This window comes from Anthonomus grandis, chromosome 2 (genome assembly GCF_022605725.1).
Source record: "Anthonomus grandis grandis chromosome 2, icAntGran1.3, whole genome shotgun sequence".
Lineage (NCBI taxonomy): Eukaryota > Metazoa > Arthropoda > Insecta > Coleoptera > Curculionidae > Anthonomus > Anthonomus grandis.
In genome coordinates, this window is record NC_065547.1 from 30656718 (window position 1) to 30679325 (window position 22608).

The following is a 22608-nucleotide window of genomic DNA, read 5'->3' on the forward strand; positions in this document are numbered from 1 at the left end:
AGCATAGAAGCAACTTCGTCTGTTCCTTTTTTTGCGGCGGTTTTTGTGTACGTATAAAAAAATTCCTCACCACTGGCTAAAACGTGAATATTAAATAAGTAGAACGATAACTGTCGTTTGTAGTATACATCATTAGTGCTAATGTTTGGCAGTGGCAAGTTTTTTTGATAATCCATGGCAATAGCTTCAATATGGCGGAGTTGTTGAGCTCTTTTGCGTTCGGATCGTTTTCTTTGATAAAAAACCTCTGCCTTCTTAAGGTGAAGTTGATTTGTCACATGTAATGTAGCAAGGTTTGAAGCCTGTGAAGGATTTGCAATTTTTGCTTTATATTTATCGCAACCGCTGTATGTGTCACTGCGCGGGTAACCGAAACAAATATTAAATTTGTTTACAAAGATAGAACGATATGACTCATATGAAATTGATCTAGTCGGATGATCGGAATTCCTTAAACATTTGGAACATTTTCTTAACGTTTAACTCCTCTGGTAGGTAGGTTTTTTTCGACTTGTGAATGCTATAGTGTGACTGTCTACCTTTAAATGATCGAATATGAGCAAAGACAGCATTAGTGGTTTCTTGGTGTAACTTGTTTGGTCGATTGGAATGTCGACCACAACCATCTTCACCAACATGTCCGTCTTTAACAAGCTTTTGCTGGATGTTTTGAATGCGCTTCGCTGATATTCCATGTAACGACAGCATTGCCTTGTAGCAAACAGGAATCTCTTTGGCACCATTATCTCGCATTACTCGAACCTTGAAAGAAATTTCTTTGGCGCCGTCTTTTAACTGGCTCATGCGAAATGAGACCTGCCAAGTATAAGGTCTGCTCATTATAGGATTTTATTTCATTAAAGTTTTTAATAATCGCCAAACGGTCTTGAACACCAAGTACTTCAAAACATTTTAACCTTGAACAATTACAACTGCTACCAGTTTCATGTGTTTGCAATCTTAGTTTTTTTGATGAGTCAAAAACGCGACCTAATTTTGGCCTTTTTTTAGTAACGCTTGAAGATTCACACTCAGCCATCTTAAAAATTCCGTGAAAAACACGTAAAGCAGACAAAAACTCGCGAGTTACATTACCGCACTTACGCCCGTATGCACCGTATATACTTAATCTGGATTATGGGTTTAAGCTCGCTTAGTTCAAAAATTTGTGATGCACCGTATGAAAAGAATCGTTTAAGCTTTCGATTACAAGATCCATGGAAGAGGAAGGTTTAGTCCCGCGATTAACTGGTTTTCTAACCTAACTTATGTTTTGTTGTGGTTTCCTGGTTTGTTCTCAGTTTGCTTGAATTGAAAATATTGTTAATAAAATTGGTGGCATACCGCATGTCCTTTTAGTTTACTGTCTACCCATATCACTTTTATAAAATGGATTTAGAAGATGAACTGTTTGTGGATGATGACCAAGAAATGCTGGATATTATCAATTTCGGTTTTCCCCGACGAAACTATGAAAGAAGTGAATATTTCGACAGCATGGACAATTTTTCATTTTTTCGTCGATTTCGCTTAACTAAACAGACTGTATTACACTTTTTAAGTGAAATTGAAGATCAGATTGAGTACAACAATGACCTGTAAGTTGTTTAGATAAAAAAAATTGTCCCAGAAATGCTTCAAAGTGTTCTTATGACTATAAGTTGTTTCTCTTGTAACAACAATAGTTTAACACCAATAAATCAGTTGCTAACAACATTACGATTATATTCTTGTGGCAACCATCAAACGGCAATATCAGATTTTATTGGATGTCATCAAACAACAGTTTCAAGGACTTTCAGGAGGGTTACAAGAGCAATTTGCCTCACAAGGCCACATCACATGAGAATGCCACAAAATGAGCATGAAAAGTTAAGAATTTCAACAGACTATTACAATATTTCCAGGTTTCCTAAGGTGATTGGTTGTGTCGATGGTACTTACATTAGAATTCAGTCGCCTGGTAAGGAGTGCCTTTTATTTTTACACTTTATCCATTTTAATACCTTTATAGTCTCGAAATGATAATTAATCATGATTTTAGGAGGAGATGATGCCGAGGTATTTAGGAATAGAAAGGGATATTTTTCTATTAACACCCAGGTTGTTGGGGATTGACAGCTAAAAATTCAAGATATTGTGGCAAGATGGCCTGGTTCTGCACATGATTCAGTAATAGCAGGATACGTGCAAGATTTGAGGGACAAGAATTCCAAGATTCTGTTTTACTAGGCAGGTATAACAGTTATAAAACATCTTTCCATTATATAAATTTAAAATTACTGGTTAATATTACTTTATAATTTCATTTCTAGTACTCTATGTACGACTTGAATTGTTGTAATACATACTTATATATTGGTTGATAATTTTAGGTGATAGTGGATATGCTAACCGCAATTACCTGTTAGTACCCTTGTTAAATCCCTCAAACCATGCAGAGGAGTTATACAATGAGGCTCATATTAGGACACGCAATACTATAGAAAGATTGTTTGGTGTTTGGAAAAGGAGGTTTCCTATTTTGGCTTATGGATTGCGATACAAGCCAGAATTAGCCAGTGACATAATAGTGGCCACTGGAATATTGCATAATGTTGCAAAAGAAAACAATGAAGATGAACCACCTTTAGCAGAAAATATAAATGCAGAAGAGCTTAATTATTTAATTGAGCTTGGAAATATTCCAGATGTCATTGAAAGAAGAAACCCAGAAAACCGTAATGCTTTTGACCAACGCAGACATTTAATTGAACATTATTTTATACATCTTTAGGCATTAAAAAATAATTTAGTCTATAATAAAACAAAAAATATATAAAGATTTTTTATTAGAATATTTCCCAACAAATTTTATACTTCAAAAATCAAATAAGTTAATAACCAAAATTGCACTTATGCTATAGGATTAAACTTGCTTAACTTTATTAAACTTGTACTTTTGCAAAACCCTAATATTAATAACTTTAAATTTATAATTTTTTGTTTATGTTCCTCTTGAGCAAATTGTTTGGCCTCAATTGCCTGTTCAATTTGTTTTTCTATAAAAACTAATCTTCTGTCCAATAAGATATTATACTTTTCACTGACATCAGATGATGTTAAAGCATGCAAGCCTCCAACGGGTCTTCTTCTGTTTGATTGAGGGATTTTATTTTTTCTTCTTTCATTTCCAGGAGTGCTCACTATTGTACTACTGGTAGTAGCTTCACTAGTTTCTCTATGAGGTATGAGTTTTGAATTAATAGGTTTTTGTAGTACTGCTGGAGGACACCTAGTACTTTGATTATAACAGATTGACTCAGGTATTATAGCCTAATTTAATTAAACTATTTGTTATGCCTAAAGATATATTGTCCTTACCTTATTGCCATTGTCAGTAACATCTGTTGGAACAAATTCAAAAATGTTAACATCTTTAACATTATTAGATGTGGTCGTGACTTCTAAATGCCAAAACAGGCGTTGAATTGTTAAACTCAGATTCAATTTTTTTCCATATTTCAGCTTTCTCTTCAATGCTAGTTCTATTGGTTCTTTTATCTTCTAAGACTGAAGCGTATTTCATGACAATGTTCATTAAAGATTCTTTCTCCGCGGGTGAAAAGTTGGGGATTCTTGCCACCTTTTTTTCTGCCATTATAAGCAAAAAAATTGACAAAATCACTTAATTTTTATTACAACTTATGTTACAGTTATAATAATAAGTTTTTTTTTTGTTTATAATATCCACTTTTATTTTCTTTTTGTAACCTCAAAATCTCATAAATCCATCTGATATGCTTTTTTTTGAATGCTAACAATGTTGCCATATCATAAATCCAGATTAGATAATTCCCGTACGATGCATCACAAACAAAGAAGATTAATATAATCTCAATTAGCTAAGTACGTTTAGGTTTTAAAACGGTGCATACGGGCATTAAAAGCAAAAGCAAACTGCTTCCTGTTGACGCCCGAATTTACTAGCATACAAGCTTAGAACATTGAAAGGCCTTTCAATGTTCTAAGCATACAAGATTTTTTAAGAGTGGGGAATTTTTGGACTCTCATCCGTTTTGTATAAATCGAGTGGATCATCATCTTTTTTCCCCTGTATGGCATATACCAAAATGCACTTTATATGGTCATCTCATTTCTTTTCTTCGGTACGGTATAATAGACGTAAAATACTGGATTTTTTCCGCGATTTGGCGTGTATCTCAATTTTTCGTTTTCTGGACCCTCATCCTTTTTCCCCTGTGGTCTTCATATATTGAATGAAAAATTGAAAAGTCGATTTGACATCATTGTCTGAGAGGTGGTGAACTCAAAAAAACCTCGCCTATGGTTATTCTAGTGATTTAATGTTCTAAGATTATATATTATTAATTTATATGTCTGAACTTGTATTGCATCCTAGATGTACAAATTTGTGTTATACCTATACCTTAAGATTGTGACTAGTGTTTTTTGTAGGTTAGTATTTTGGTTACCATGCTGCAACAACAACTTAACTTTTTGTTTAGAAGCTAAAATTTGCCTTTTAATCCATGTGCCTATTTTCGCTGACAGCTGTACTGATATTTTCTTGAGGATTATTCAACGTTTTTATTATTATTATTATAAATGTCCGAAACATTTGGTCATAAATATGGTATTTAAATGGTATGTTTGTGGCATATCCTGCATGCCATCTAATGTATTGTTTTAAGTTTAACGCGACAAACTACGTTCTCGAGCCTTGAAGATGAATTGACAACAATCCGAAACCCTGACCAATTTCTTCGCAAAACATCACGTCTGCTCTACAATTTTTGGTCACGAATTTATAAAAACAATTAATTTATGGTTATTTTATTGCAGCTGCTAATTAATTGGGGTTTTATTATATTGATACTAAAACTGATTATAACATTAATAAGAAGTCACAAAAGAAATTATTTATTTATTAATGAGGCTTAAATGAATTTTAATATTCCAAATCGTTCCTTTTGAAAAAAAATATTAGCGTTTAATTAGAACGATGGGAGAACGGGGGGTGGAGGAATGGGATTGGGGTGAAGAGCCCGATTAGCCTAATGAGAAATTAACAGGTCAGCGTCAGGTCACAGTTTCCTCTGGAACATCACAGGAGGAGGAGGAGGAGGGATAAAAGAGAGAGGAAGAAGAGGGTCGGAGGCGCCCCGACGCCGCCGTCGCGAAGAGAGAAAAGCGATTCGCGAAACGACGTCGACGTCGAACACAAAACCAGTCGGTCCGCGAACGCTCGATCGTGTTGTCGTACTTAGAGGTGTATATGTTTATATATATATACATATATATACACGTATATAAAGAAAATTGCGCGGTTTGAAAAAGAGATCGAAGTAGAAAAGGGGGCAACGGCCTCCTGGTGCCCCGAAGAATTGATTCACTCGCGCTCCGCCGTATACGTCGACACACACACGGCGAATATCGCGGAGACCTGAATAAAACCAACAACAACAACCGCCGCCCGCCACCGCCGCCTGCCGCCGCCGCCGCCGTCACGATCGCGTTTCACAATAATAACCATGCGGCGGCTCCCGCGGCCGCCGCCGAAAAAATGCATTTTTGTCCCGTTTCAATTTTTTTTTGCACGTTTGAGGACCTTTTTGGTATCCGCGGCATGCACTGGAAAAACTTTAAAATGTACGTAGAAAATTTATATTTTTTTTATTGCCGCTCTGCAGTTGATATGAGAGAAACGCATCAGAATGCCACCAAAGTAGGATTTCAAGTTTCAATTGGTATAATAAAAGTACTCAAATGCCTTGCGGATATTTAAAATACTCGTTTGCATTTTTGAATAATAATTAGGTAATTGAAGTAATGTAAAGTGCTTTAATACTTAAATAAATGTCGTACTAAGTTATATAATATTTTCGTAAATGTATACAGGGTGTCCTGGATAATGTGGGAAATCTCTCGGATTCAGGTAGAAAATAAAAAAAATTATATGGAACTACGAAGATACGGCCCCTTAAAGACGTCGCTAGAAATCGGTTTTTCTTGAATAACTTTTGAAGTACTTGGTATAATTTAATTAAAATTTTACGTGATCAACACTACTAAGGACCTTCTAAAACATAGTCCTTAAAACACATTTCCCTTGTTTATTTTACCAGGGGCGGACTAGGTTGTACATTAAAGGGCTTAAATTTTTAGAACCCTGTATGATAAAAACTCTGAACTAATAACTATGGATAGCTTCTACCTTAAACTAAAGAAAAGGCACTCTTGTTCATTATCGATAAAATAAACCGTTTTGGAGAAAAAAATAATTAAGCAATCACTGTTTTATTTGAATTAAAAAATTGAAAAGAAGAACATATGATTTAATTAATTAAAATTTAATCTATAATATGAAAAAGTACATATTTTTAAAAATGCAGTGTGGTTCTTAGAAAGCCACCTTAAAGAAATTGTTGAAAAAAATAAAAGCCTATGTTTTCCTCGAAACGAAAAAGCAACCCTAAAAAAGAAAGTCATAAATAAAGAAGCTAATAATTCGAAACAATTAATTAAAAACTTCGTAAGTAGGTTCAACTTCCGCATCATGCTTTAACCGCTGCGTATGACATCTGAAACACTCGCGGGTACGACCAATCGTGTATTATAAACTGCTGTACTCGCCACAACAACTCTGGATTGTTCCTTATCACATGACAATGAATCCTGATTCTCTGTAAAAATTCCTCCCGACAGGGGTTGAATGCACCAAGGTTTTGAGGTGACCCCATAGGTAAAAATCCAATGGCGTTAGATCGGGAGACCGAGGTGGCCAGGCAATGTATTATCCTCTACCTACAGAAAAAAAAACACCACTATAACTAAGAGTAATCATCTTGACTGAAGATAAGCTCAGATTCATATATCCGCAGTGACAACTAATTTTATTCCAGAAAACGTATTAATGTTAATTCAATGCAAAAATTACATTTTATTTAAATATTAATAATCTTTCTAACTAATCTAAATAAAATTTGCTCTATCATCGAAGTTGAAAAATGCGATACAATTTAAAAAAAGAAAAGGTACTTTCGCCTACTAGCTAATTTTCAACAGTTCTTCAATAGATTGATTGATAAATTAGGTTCGGTAAAAAAAACCTCAAATCTTATGGCATTTATTTAAGTTTTTTGTCAACAAGTCATTAATACAAATGATAACGTTAGCCATAATTTATAATTTAGGTAATTTGGTTAGTTATACTTTAATTTTACCCTATAATTTGGTCTCCATCCGTACATTAATATAATAACATGTAGGTCAAGCTTCTTATTTCATTATGAAATAAAAGCATATAACAACGTAAGTCTAGGTAACAAAAACTCATATTATCGTTAAAAAAAATGTATTCTTTTTTATACAGTAGGTATATCATATAATATATGTGGACTTCATATAGGTCATAACAAAAACAATCTTATTCTGTTCTAGGGTTTTGCGAATGAATTTACATTAAAACATTTTAAAGTGACACTCCCCATGAGGCATTTACATGCAGCAAAGAAAATTTAATAATTAAAAAATAAAATGAATTAACCAATTTTTCCAATTAACAATTTTCCAATTAAGAAAGAATTTAAATTCCAAAACCACAAATATTTAAAATTCCAGAACACTGATTTTATCAAAAAAAATAGTACCTACACACTTGCTATTAAATAATGGACTTACATATATGAAACACAATTAAAATATCCTCAATTTTGATTGATAGCAATCGCAGCCATGCAACGTGTACCCGACACCGGTGTATGAATCACTAAGCACTTTGAACAGAGGACCAGAATAATGTAAACGGAGAAATCAAAACTGGGTTCATTTTTATCTCATACCTTGAAGGATCAATTGCATTGATGGGACCAAATAACACTCGTGGAAATCACAAATCACAAACTACGTTTAAGGCAAATCATTAAACAAACAATTTGAAAAGAAAAATGAGAAGCTATCGAGAAGAATCGAGCCTAAATGAAATTTACTCGCTTACAAATTTATTTTGATTTAAAATAAGATTTACTTTAAATTTAGACAAGCATACATTTGAAAATAAGATTAAGGTGTTCTTATCTCAATGTTGTTAGATTTAAACATAATTACAGTTATTTCAAGATAGTTTTTTCAAGAGTGACTTTAGTTTTAAATATAGAATAGGATTTTTTTGTGATATCCAACGGTTTGAAAAAACATTATTCAGGTGGTTTCTTACAGTAACGATGCAATGAGCTGGGGCCCCATCATGCATAAAATACATGTTAGAAATGACTTTTTATGCGGAATAGTGCAATTAGGAAATCTTTCTTCCTACAACCTTTTTGCTTCCAATGCATTGCAAGAAGCAAGACCATTCATAAGATGCATATCTGCATACTCAATAAACGTGAATTCCGTATTTCGACTTAATTCAAAATAAATCCAAAAATCAACAAATTATTATCGAAATAAAGAATCAATGTACTAACAATATGAAAGATAGCAAATTTTGAAAGATAGGTATTTGTTTATTGTGTACCATATAAACGTTTGCAAGAGCAAGTGCGTTTTCTTTAGTTTAAAGTTCAAGCTATCCGTAATTATTATTACAGAGTCTTCATCATACAGAATGCTAAAAATTTAAGCATTTTAATATACAACCTAGTGCGCCCCTTCTAAAATAAACAAGATAAATGTGTTTTAAAGGACTCTGTTTTAAGAGATCCTTAGTAGTGTTGATTACGTAATTTTTGTATTAAATTTCAAGAGTTATTCAACAAAAACCGATTTCCAGGGGCGTCTTTAAGAGGCCGTATCTTCATAGGGAGGGTCTATCTAGGAATTTTTATTTATCGGAAAGTTCCAAATTATTTTTTAATTTTCTACCTGAATCCGAGAGATTTCTCACATTTTCCGGGACATCCTGTATATGTACTACGATAATAATTTTTGAATGTTTTATATGGCACAATAAAAGCACTTAAACATACAAAGTCTAAACCGCGGCACTACATAGAGCGATAGGTATTGATGAGTTGTATATAATTATACGAGCCCTGTCTCAGTGAAGTTGGCCCAACTATCAAAACTAGGATTTTTTATGAAATTTGACATATTAGCGAAAACGTATTAAAAACTAAAAGGTATTTCTGATAAAATATGATCTTTTTATTTAATATTAGCTTAAAATACTACATGTTTTATAACTGCGGAAAAATATCTTACAAAAATTCAAAAAATCTGTCGATTAATAAAAATCAACAAAACCAAATAGCAGCAAATTACCACTGCGTTACATCGCCTTTTCGACTGATTACTGCTTTGATACGTCTTAACATAGTGTCAACTAATGTTTGACAGTCATCTGGTGTAAAACTGTTCCAAATTTCTTGGAGACGGGTTCGCAATTCTGGAACGGTTCTTGCGGGATTCGATCTGAGCTTCTTCTTCATGATATGCCACAAGGTTTCAATCGGCGATAGATCTGGACTACTCGACGTCCACTTTAAAACTGGAATTATGTTTTCCAACATTCAATCTTTTACTTTTTTAGCCGTATGGCAAGCGGCACCATCCTGTTGGAAGATACATTCGATATTGTTTAAACGCATTTGTTCAATTTGGGGTATTAGGTTATTTTCAAGCACATTAATGTACTTATCAGCATTCATAATACCTTCCACAAAGTGTAAGTTTCCCACTCCACTTGCTGACATCGATCCCCAGATCATAACAGAAGCCGGAAACTTTTTTTTTAAGACAGTCATTCTGAAACACTTCTTTAGTTCTTATGACACGACTTCTACTATCACCAACGGATACTTCAAATCTGGCTTCATCACTCCAAATAATCGAGTTCCATTGGTTCGAAGACCATAATTTGTGTTCTTTAGCCCACGCTAGCCTATTTTTCTTCTGAATTTTTGTTAGTAGGGGTTTCTCTTTTGCCTAAAAATACTGAAACTTGAAAACGAATAAAAAAAAATAAATTAAGCCTACCTTATAAGTTTTAAATCCCAGTTTTTGGGCGGCTCTGTGACAGGTTGCTCTTGAAAACTTTTTTGTTGTTGCCTGATTCCACAATAATTTCAACTCGTTGTAATTAGCACGCCGATTTCCCTTGATAATCCGTTTTAAGGCTCTTAAGTTGGTGTTGGAATAACGCGGTCGACTTCCAATTCTGGGTTTTCGAGCAACACCTCCCGTTGTTTTGTACATACAATTTAATAATATTTCGAACTGTATACCTCGATTTGTTAATACTGTCAGCGATTTGGGAAGAATTTTGACCTTTTAAATGCAAGTGAATGATGAACTTTTCTTATTTCGTCAGAGACAGCCTTACCACGAGCAATTTTTAATTGTTAACAACAACACTAATGCATTGAAAGTTGATCTAAACGTCAAAATCGGCTTCTTAGCAACGCAAAATATTGTTCTTAGCAACGCAATTTGTTTTATACAGCCTACTTTTATTTTATCGAAGCGCATAAACAGACCATTCAACTAAGTTATTTCCATCACGTATTTTGCGATAGAAAAATCATTTTGCAAAGAAAAAAATATCGAAATTAAAACGCTTTAAAAATAGCTGCGTCGGTTTTGTTATCTTTCCATAAACATTTTAAGAAACCAAAAATATTATATTGGAAATAAAATTTTAGTTATCCCTTAAATAAATTCTAAAAAATCATGTTTTGGGGCGTTGGGCCAACTTCACTGAGACAGGGCTCGTATATACTGTCCATAGGAAATCCCATATAAATTATGATACTTTGGAATGAATATTCACTCACCTGTATATTTTACAGAAAAACTGTATTAGACTTTGTTAAGTGCGAGTAAGATAAGCCAACATACCAAATTTCATTATTTTGTAATAAGCGATTGAAAATTTATTTGAAAAAAAACTAAAAACTAAAATATGAAACCACCAGCCAAATTATCAAAATGTTATGTCAAAGTACAGAACACAAATATCACAGAACACAAAAATATAAAGAAGTGCTGGTTGCATACAAACTGATAGAAATTCCTCTGACAAATCAGCTAGCGGCCTCTCGCTTGGCAACGGAAACTGTTGTAACTAACTTAACAGTTTGACGTGCCTAATTGAACCAATCAAAATTATAGAAAGGCGTGGCCAAATTAAGGCGGGAAATCAAATTTCATTTAATCTGACAATCTTATTATTTAATCGTAATATCAAAAGCAAAGGCCTAATCAAAAATGTTATAGAAAAAAGGGCCTTTTTTGAGGTGTTAGCATCAGATATTGATCTGAACAAAAATAAAACTTTTCAGCTTTATTTTACGTATCTAAATGAGTTAATTTACTGCAATAATCTACGACAGTGTACGAACAATAGTGTATGACATATCTCCAATTGGACAAATGGAAATAAAACTATAAATAAATAATATCCTCATTTTATCAACACATAAATTCAATAGAGGATGAATTATCCTTATTCAATATGTACATGTATCTGTCTCCTAAAGAAAAATAAAACAGATTTTAAAAATTAATATTTAAATTATAATTTAAATATTAATTTTTAAAATTATTTAAAAATTCTATAGCAGAGTATTATCGAAAGAAACAATATATCCATCTACAAAACAAAATAAATCTTTGAAAATGTAAACAACTTTTTAGTATAAACGTATATCACTTAAGTAGGTAGTACATATATATTTGTTGGTCTCTTATAATATTTAGAACTATAACATTAATAAAAACTTAATTTAAGGACAGATGTTTACAAAAAATAAAAGGAAACTTTTAAAAAACACAAGTTGTAAGAAAAACATTAATTCTGATCCATTCCGGATGCTCAGGTCTCTTAGTCTCTATACCTATGTCTCGTCTCAGTGATCACAGGAAGTGGTATGATACGAGCATGAAATAAAATTAAAAAAATAGGCAGTGCAAACCTTATGAATCAATTTACTAAATGACTCATGAGAAAAAAAGACAAAATAAATGTTTAAATAAATATGTATTGTAGTGTAAAGCCAGCAGTATCAGCATTATTAAAATTTGTGGAGAGAACTGATCAGAAGAAATTCTATAGCTCAAAGTCTAAATAAAATTTACATTGCATATGCTTTGCATTATGCATTGCTCTCCATGTTTTTCTTGTAATGGGAACTGAAGTAAATTAAAAAAATCTTTTATTACGATGTTTCTCAGAACCATTTAAAATATACATACTCTTACATCAAGGAAATTGTCAGGAAAATTTTAAATAAATGTTTAATTGTTGAAGAGAAAATGAGAGGCCAGACATTTTATAATATGTATTTATAATAAAGTTAAAAATTAAATACTTGAAAAGTGAAAAATACAAAAACATAATAGTAATAAATAAAATCAGATTTTCTTATACCAGAAATCTGGAATTGCTTGCCGCAAATCAATTAAAACATTACTCCCAATATTGAAAGAGAACTTTTTAGAAAAAAAGTCATGAATTTAAAATAACATCCTTAAAATAAATAGCAAACTCAACCCACGCTTGCATTCATTGAAATGAAAAACTAACTCAAATGGTATCACAATGACAAATGATGTTCTCAATCAGTCAATGTCAACAACTGTCTGTTAGCTCCCTGTCAATTTTTCCAAGCAAGATGGCCGACATACGATTCCGATTTTCATCATACAAGCTTCATACATGTGACAAATATAGAGAAATGCGGGTTGCCTTGTTAACACGGAAACCACAGAACACAAATATAGCAACGGCTACCAAAGTAATCCCTATCAGGCCCTCTACTGGTTGAATAATTGGAACTAGTTTTGACATTTGTAAGCCATAACTATTGGCAACCCGTCTAACCAATCACATTTGAAAGAAGACAAATTTGAACTCAACTAAGCGCGAGAAATTCGAATTTTAAAACGGGCCCAACTTGAGAAAACTACTAAATGTCACAATTTACGGGTACTCCACTCCATTAAAACAGATTGTCATGAATACTTATTCTTTCCAACTCATTGCCTTTTTTTTGCCTATTTTTTAAGTAACAAAGAATATAAAAAGAAGTTGCACAAAAAAAACACATTTCCCTTATACAAACCCATTTTAACCAAGCAGAACACCGACTGACTGTGCAATTTGATATAGTTTCCTAAATTGATCAAATATTAACTAGCAAATATGTACAGAATATAACTTGACATTTAATTATATAGTTTTTAGAGGCAAATAATATCTTTGTATATAAATTATCCTTAACATCAAGTAATATTTGTTTAGGCAGAGCGTGATATGTTCTTTAAATTTTATAGTTTGCCGTCCATTATTTATTCCAATATCTATTATCCTAGATTTTTAGCTGAATCCTTAAAAGGTATTAGGCCATTTCCAAGTTTAATTTTTTACACTTTTGCAATTGGTTCCTATAAGCTTATTGCAGAAAAGAATTGCTTAAGATTTCTTTAGCAAGGTGTCCAAATCGCAATTTAATTGTGTAGTAATATTTCTAGAAAAACTGGGATTGAATGACACTTAAATTTGTGTATCATCGGTATATAAGTGCTATCGACATTTTAAATGTTTGGTTATATTAAAAGTATAAACACTGTAAATAAGGAGGTCGAGAACGCTATCTTTAGGTACTCCAATATAATTCAAGATTGCAACCATAATTTCGTGATTACATCAAATGTTTTGCTGTAATCCAGAAGAACCTACCATAGTTGCACCTCCAGTATCCTAATGTCGAACGACATCATCAGCAACAGCTATGTTGAGCTCTAAACCCAGATTACTTGTTGATTTCGAACATTTCTTCCAAAATTTTAAGAATGTTGGCAATATAGAAATAGAATTAACTTCATTGAATTCGGTAGGATTGTTACGTTTGGCTAATGATAAGACATTAGCAAGTTTTCAGTTCTTTGGAAAATAAGATTTTAACATGCAAATATTTATGATATGAGTTACATAAGGTATTATAGAAAGACGACATAAAGAAATGAGTGTAATAGTCACATTGTCGGCACCAATTGACTTAAATTTAATATTTGTAACAATATTATAAACTAATTCCTTACCTATTGGAATGAATGGAAAAGTTGTAGTGTGACGTAAATTATTTTTTATAAAAGTTTTTCATTAATCTGACATAGTCGTTTATCCAGGTAGCGCTCGGTTGTTTTACTATTTTTTGTTCTTAATGGAGCATGTCTATCCAACACATTTAATATATTTTTGGTTAGAATGTCAACTCAATTTGATAAATGAACTACCAAAGAGCCAATCAATGAGGCATTCGAGTGCCAAATCCTAATTAGTTGATAAACCACTTGGGTTAAGTTAAAACTGTGTACAAAATTATCCATTAGCTGATTAACATATAAGGCATCATTTTCCATCATATTTATATTAAAATTAACAAAAAATAGGATTGGATCACTGTCGGCATAAAAATCAAAAAAACGATCTTCAAAATAACTTAAAAACTGTTGACATATTTCTATTCTCTGTTTTATATTTTTTATTTCCTTTTTTAGCTATAAAAGTTAGAATAAATCTGAAAAAGCCATCTTTATAAAATAATGTGATTAATTACTTTCAAAATTAAATTGCAATTATATTTTTGGCTAATAAACTTTACAGACGGTTCATTAGCGTTTAATGAAAATAGATTTAATGCTTTGTTTATTCATTAAAATTAAATGATTTGTTTATACAAAGCTATTCTGAAATGACGGTTTATCGATTATATACAATACAAAAAACTTATCATTATATTGCCTGCAATGTGTTCTTTCTCTAATTAATTTAAAATATTTATACTAATAAGTAAAAATAAAATAAATGTTTTAATTTAGCGGTTTCGAATTCCTAGATCAGTTCTAAATGTTTTAAAAATCTCAAATTTAGGTTAAAAAAATATTTTCCCATTCTCCATTTTTATTTATTAAAAAAAAATAACGTGTTATTGACAAGTTAATTACTATAAAATAAACAGGGGCTTTATACATTTTTTTTGAGTTGCTAGAATGGTAGAATTGCAAGAGCTCGATTGTTTCAGAGATTACATCCAGACAAAATTATTAACGATAAGTATGTACCAAACTCGGTAAGCAAATTTAAAGAAACTGCATCTATGTCTAGTATTCGCCTTTATCGTAATCGAGAAAAGCGATTAATTAGAAATGAAGCCGGAGAAATAGCAGTTTTGCTAACAAATTGAAACAGTACAAATAATTGTAAGAAATGCAATAAATTTTACCCATACAAGATAAGACTTGTCCATAAGCTTTATGAAGACGATTTTGATAGAAAGTTGGAATTTTGCGAACAAGGCTGTAACGTATAATCAACAACGTAAATATGTGGAAAATATAATTAGAATGACGAACTGATTATTGTAGTCAGGAATGAAATATACATAAGAAATAAACAAGCATTTCCGATTTTAGATAAAATATAATGATGTAATATTGTCAGTTTTAGATCTCTCAGTTAATAATAAGAGTTATCAACTATTTCCTTCTCACTATGTGAGTTGGAACTAAGGTAGAAAAACAGGTTTTAGATTTTAATAAGGCCGAAACGTCGGTAGATTAAAGATTTTTGGGTCAGAAAAAAATAACAATAAAGACGGTTGGTGTATGACTTGGTGATATAAATATAAATTTAATACTTCACAGTGAAACGACGAATTAAGTTATGTTAATAAACGAACAAAGATAATAGCAAACTGTAATTCTTGCATTGACCACTCATTAATTAAATCTCCGCAAAAATTGTAAGTAAATTACGTTTTAAATCCTACATTATAATATCAGACATAACAGATCATTTTCCAAATACGTTAAAGATTCAGTCCCCTCTCAAAATAACCGAACCCACTGATAACCAGGAAACTTTCTATATCCGCCTTAATTGTAATCAATTGAAGGTAATTTTAAAAGAAGTTTAATGTGATGATGCCTATGATAAAACTCTATGATTATACTACCCTATGATTGTGAATCTGCGTATAGATATTTAGTGAATAAACTAAAAATGCTTTTAAGTTTGCGAATAAGAAAATTACTATAACAGCTAGAAGTAAAATACTGAAGCCTGGTATAACTTTGGGACTAATAAAATCAATTAGGCATAGATAATTAGGCTAGATATACTTTAACAAGTAAAATTTTAAAAATTGAAGAAAACCCGGTGCTTCTAAATCAATATAAAAACTATCAAAAATATAAAACTTTAAATTTACTAATAAAAAATGTACATCAAACTATCTCAAAACAAAATATAACAAAACTAAACGAAATGTGGAAAGTTGTACTGGAGGAACTTTAGTGGTACAAAGGAATAAACGCATAAAGCATAAAAAATATTCTGCTAAAGGACAAAAATAATATTTTACAACAAGATAAAAAAGTTGCGGATAGTGGTAGACAAACTACCTTATAGTGAAGGAAAAACTAAGCTAAAAACATTTCCAAATTTATTCTTGATACCTGTAACTGGGGAAGATTTATTTAAAAATATAAATGGATTTTAAAATAATTCAGCTTCGGGTCTTGATAAGATTACTAGGAATACCCTAAAAGATATAAAAGATATAAAATACTCAAGTGCAAAACATCTTACTCGTATTTTTAGTTGCTCGATGATAACTGGAAAGGTTCCATGCGGATTAAAAAAGTAGGTGCTAATACGTATATACAAAGGAAAAGAAACCTATTACTAAATTACTAGAAACACCTAGAAACATTTAATATTGTTTTACCTTAGCAGTTCGGTTTTCGACAAGGAAGATCTACGGATGACGCACATTATGAAGGAACAAATGTTATTTAAATAGTACTAATAATAAAAGAGTTTTTTTTTAAATCAACATTTTTAAACGTTGTGTTCGTCAAGGAACTGGAATGTAACAGTAGAACTACCTAAAACTGAATTTTGCAAAGGTTTATGAATGGTCGAGTGAAAATTGTTTAACGATTATGGAAAAAACAAAGTTTGTATTTTAGCATACTTGACTCGTCTCATTATCAGACTGACAGTATAACATTCCAACTCTCAATTTTCTAAATAGAGAGACATGTCAGTATACTGAAGTTATAAAAAAATTAATAATAAATAATAAATTAAAGTTAATAATAAATTTAACATATAAAATATTTGAGTGTTACAATTAATGAGAATACTAAATGGAATGAGCATAAATAGAAAACACAAACGTTAAAATTCGTAAGTTAATGCACAAATTCTGTCAGATTAGAAACTGCATGCCTATTAATGTTCTGAAACAGCTGCATATTTTACAGAATCTGTTACGAGCTATGGTATATCTATATGGGGAACAATACATTATACTACACTAAATATTCTCAATGTTACGCAAAGATATATCTCCTTAAAATTACATACGAAAAAACGGCCAGACACTCGACCGGTTAATTTATGTAAAAACAATTATAAGTAAAATCTGTGCTATTAATAGTTTATATATATCCTGAATTAAGACAACATAATGCTTTAAATTACCAAATAAAAACTAGTTCGGCGGAGACAGTGTGTGTTCCTTTCCTAACGAAAACAAAAAATTACAGGTTTATTATGTATTATGGTGCTAAATTTATTTTGAATTGAACATAAAAAACTTACATAAAAAACAATTAAAATACTTTTAGAAAAAAATCGCGATTTTTCTAACAGAAAATTTTGAAGTATTTTGAGTAGGTAAGTGCTATAATATAATTTTTTATAAATGTTACGAAATTAATTGCTTAATCTGTAAGTAGGTATGAATAATCATTGTGATAAGTATAGTTATTAGTAAGAACATTATTGATCAGTGCAAGAATGATATTTATATGGGTATACAGGTTGGGGAATCATTAGGCATAGAGAGGTGCTTAAAGGCGAAATATAACAACGCGCACGCATGCATGCATTTCGTGCCCTGTGCTAATCGCTTGCTACGCCATTATTTTTTCAGTACGATATTGGATGTTAATAAGCGCCTGACTTTAGGGGTAGCTGACTAATTATGCAATAAAATTTCTCATAATATTAAGCGAAAGTTTAGGCATTTTATTTAGGAAAACGTTTATTATGCTGTGTATTGTATAATGAAAATTAGCGCGTTATTGTAATATAAATAATAATATATAAACGTTCATAAAAGTAGAAAAATGTAAACACTAAAATAAAATGAAGTTTCTTAAGATGTCAGATCTAAACCAGGGAAGTTTTGAATAGCAGAAAGAACTAGTTAAGGTATTGTAGGGCGTTTGAAATACCATCAATAAAAAATGGCTGTGTGTCGTCTAAAATTTCAGTCCAAAAATTCAACTTTTGAGGATACTGAGTATGGAATTGACAACTTTTGTGCTTATTTTCTCGTAACCATTATCGAACAATAGAAGGATTGTGTTTCCAATGTAATGGAAAAAAATATTTACCTGAAGATAGAGAATATTTTGTAAAAAAAATTCTTTTGCCTTTTCCATCAGGATTTCACAAAATTCGATTCTTCACCACTGATCTTCGGGAAATATCTCTTGGAGTTTTGTAATATTTAAAATATTTGTATCACATTTAAAATTGTTTTTTCCTAAGGAATCGGTGTATTTTCAAATGTAATTGAAAGCAAATCTCTTCATTTTACTTCAGAATTGCCTCCATATATAAAACCATTTAATAATTTGAACTCTTTCGAAAGGAGTATAAACAGCCATAATATATTGACATAACAATTATGTATTTTAAGAAATAAAAGAAAATATAAAAAATCTCTCTTTTATTTTGACAGTGAAATGTTATTTGACCAGTACGTATTTTTAAACACTTATCTTAAACCTAAATTATCATACAACAGTCAACATATTCTATCGCAAGCATTACAAGTTTTATTGTGTAACTCTCTCATTCTTTTGCATTTTATTATGGAAATGTCGTTTATGGAAACAGATTGACACAAATTAACAAAAAAATCATATACAAAAAGTGCAAAACTCCTGTTGTGCGGTATATCTACGGAATTCGTAAATATGAAACAATTTAGATATGAAAGAACAAAATGGCTTAAAATGCAAACCAGACTCACGCAGTAATGCGTAAAAACTAATTTGACGTTTATCTGACATTTAATTTATAATCTGTTAAAATTTTTTTTACGCACTGGTAAGTAAAGTAATTTGGTATTTTTCATTTTTTTATGTGTTCTTCGGTAGCAGAAAAAATGCTTGTATCCCCTTTTTTTATTCATAGGAATTATCAAATTTCCCATTCATACAAAAAGAATCATTTTACACACTTGCTTCGTAAATAACTATCTACTACTGAAGAAAACATTAAAAAAAATCAAAAATTTCAAGTTACTTTACGCACTAGTGCGTAAAAAGTGAAACTCTATAAATTCTGGGAAGTGTGTACTTTGCGCACGGTAGCGGAAAATACACATATCGGAAAAGTCTAAGGATATTTTTATAAAATAATAAAATTATAAAAAAAAATTTTTTTGGTGATCAATTTAAATCAAATAAAGTAAATTTGAAGATTGGCTCATCCTGTACATTTCTGTGAGACAAACAGAATCTTAACACTAATAACAAATATTTTAGGAATTCTTTCACAAAACAGAAAAAACCATGGTTTTTATATTGCAATAAATATTTTGGTAGTCTCGATTTTGTTTATAGTGCAGAGTTACTGCTTTGCATAATGAATAAAAAAATTGTGTTTTATCATGGAACGACGTCAGTTAACTTTGGACGAGATGAATAGAGCTGTAGGACTTCTTCAAGGAGGCATGCGGCAAATTGATGTAGCTGAGCGTCTAGAAGTCTCTCAGAGCGTTATAAGTCGATTGTAGCGGCGTTTTCGTGAAACTGGAAATCCAGCTGAACAACATCCAGGACGTGACCGCGCTACGACAGCTGCTAGAAGACAACCTAACATTACAGCTCCTGAATTGGTTATCAACTTGCAGAGAGCACACAATATTACCGTAGGCCGTGATACTATAAGAAATCGTCTCCATGAAGCCAACCTCCACAATCGAAGGCCACTTAGATGTCCACCTCTTTCTAGAGGCAATCGCGCTGTGAGAAGAATATCAAAACTGGAATGAACATGATTGGGCTACAGTTTTATTCACCGACGAATCCAGATTTGGATTTCATCCAGATTCACGTCGAGTGAGGGTATGGAGACGATCTGGAAATGCAGAACGGTTAAGACATGTCCAGGAAGTGTATACATACAGAGGGGGTACAATTATGGTATGGGCTAGAATAACGATGGGCGGTAGAACCCGACGTTTTTCCAGATCGCTTCCCTACAGCTCAGCAGTACATCGATACCATTCTTCAACCTGTTGTTCGTCCGTTTGCTGGCGCTGTTGGCCGAAACTTCCACCTAATGCATGATAATGCGCGTCCACATGTCGCACGCGTAGTGAGAGACTGGTTGGAGAACGAGGGGATTGATGTATTGCCATGGCCAGCACAATCTCCTGACCTTAATCCAATTGAGCATGTATGATCCCATACATGCTCCAACGAAGAATGACTCCACAGATGGGTGACATTTACACTGCCTTTCGTTTCCGGGAGCGACTGATAGCGGAATGGGCAAACTTACCCCAACAAAACATCGACGTTATTTTGTCGATGAACAATAGATGTCGAGCCGTCATAAACCAGCGTGGAGGTCATACTTTGTACTAATTTGCGTTTTTTATAAAGATTTTTTTTTGTATCTAATTTAAAAAACATTTTTTTTCATTATACAAAACAATAAATTTTTAAAGAAATTGTAGACTTTTTTTTTAAATTTTAGTTATAGGCAGTTCTTTATTTTTGTAATTTTGGTTATTTTTTTAGTATAGTAAAAGAGTCTTAATTACTATAATTCGGCTATTATTTATCTAGAACAATTAAAAAAAAATAAGGTCAATTTATAAAAATATCCCTAGACTTTTCCGATGTGTGTAGTTATTTATGGTAATAAGCGTGTAAAATGATTCTTTTTTTATGAATGTAAATGACGCTTTTTTCGCACTAGTCCTAATTTTTTTTTGTTAAAAAAATTGCTAGTTATGATTTCTTGTGTGTCTTGCTTCGATAGTAGAAGAAATTTTGTATGTTACACGTCGTAATCCCTTTTTTATTCATGGTAATTTTCGCAATGTCGCAAATTTCCCATTCATAAAAAGGCATCATTCTTCACACTTGTTACATAAATAATTATTATAGGCCGCATGTACATAATATAAATATTGACTTTAAAGGATTCATAACTACATCGACCATCTATTCATATAAACTTTAGAGTTACGAATCTTTAAACATAAAATCTTTGAATATTATTTCCAGCAGGAGAGTTAAATTAAAAATCTGCCTGTAATAAAATTTTTATGTAAATATGCCTCCTATTTTCTATTTAAAAATTTGTTTATTATTTGTGTTGTTCCATTAAATTAAAATACTATATGCCCTATTGATAATATAAAATTATTAATTTTTTGTGGGATTTTTTTCCACAAATAATTTCTATAACTTTCAATAAAAATTATATAAAAAAAGTCTAAATTATAATTAAGGGACACTATGGATATCTAAGGTCGAGTAGATCAGGGTAGATATACCTATTTATATACCTCTGGATTTCGCCTCTTTTCACATTATATCTAATCACTCTGTACAGATCGCCCAATGGAGAATATAAGAAATTTCTAGAGATCTTAATTAAGGTTTTTGATTCAATTAACATAACATCAAAAAATTACATTTTGACTGGGAATTGGAGTTTAATATTCATTTCTTGTACGCAAACCATAGGGTACCTTCGCGTGCAGACTTGTTGCTTCCATAAGGCTTGCACAAAACTGTACAGTTTAACATTCGATATATTTTCTATCTTGATATTTTTACAAATATTAATCTTCATAACCTTAACTCTAACCTAGACATTCCGACCATACAGGAATGTATCTACCTTGAAGTCATTACAGGAAACTGTTCAAGGTGGTGTTCAAGTAAACTACATGCCAATGACTGATAAGGGTTTATTTAATTTTTACAACGCTGTTGCGTCAATTAACTTTTACCCCATTCTCTAGCCGCTAGCCTCATATATCAACAGCAGATGTGAAGCATTCACTAGTTTAAAATATAATGACCTACCATTCAACCTCCTTACTAAATCCAAATTATTTAATACAGAACCCAAAGCAAATAAACCTTCATGGTTTAATGACAATTTAAAGTCGTGGTACTCCTTTTAAACTACTTTTGTCCCAATAATCCAATAGTAAGACTAGACTTTTCATATCAACGATAAATTTTTAAAACGATAAATTTTTCTTAAAAATTTAAATTCTATTGATATGGTGCTCTGTGAGCAAAAAGCTACACTTCTTGAGAGTATTTCGATTTCTTCAGGCTTATTATTAGGCGACTAAGTTGTATCTCAGAAACAACGAGGTGCTGAACCTAAGAAAAAAGAGAAGCAACAGGAAGATCTTTCAGCAGCTTTAGCCCAAACCCGTCAAAACAATCTTGGGGGATGAAAATTGCCAGAAGTATTTATGAAAATAGTCTCGTGAAAAAACAAAAAAAAATGCTAATTGAACGTGGTAGGGAATAAGC

The 22608-nt window shown here is 31.7% G+C and overlaps 2 protein-coding genes across 4 annotated transcripts in view; both read left to right on the forward strand.

The window, feature by feature from the left end:
* Positions 1 to 1682: 1682 nt before the first annotated feature.
* LOC126750144 (putative nuclease HARBI1) lies at positions 1683 to 2912 on the forward strand. Its single transcript, XM_050459655.1, has 3 exons — positions 1683 to 1963; positions 2045 to 2103; positions 2357 to 2912. Exons 1-3 carry the CDS (start codon positions 1843 to 1845, stop codon positions 2774 to 2776), a joined length of 600 nt encoding a protein of 199 aa, XP_050315612.1. The 5' UTR covers positions 1683 to 1842; the 3' UTR covers positions 2777 to 2912.
* Positions 2913 to 5216: 2304 nt separating this feature from the next.
* The window catches only part of LOC126750198 (lutropin-choriogonadotropic hormone receptor), a 120133-nt gene continuing 102741 nt past the window's right edge, over positions 5217 to 22608 (forward strand). For all 3 annotated transcript variants that reach the window (XM_050459731.1, XM_050459732.1, XM_050459733.1), the window contains exon 1: positions 5217 to 5652. In XM_050459731.1, coding sequence (XP_050315688.1) covers positions 5535 to 5652 — 118 coding nt within the window. In that variant the 5' untranslated portion in view covers positions 5217 to 5534. The remainder of the gene's footprint in view (positions 5653 to 22608) is intronic.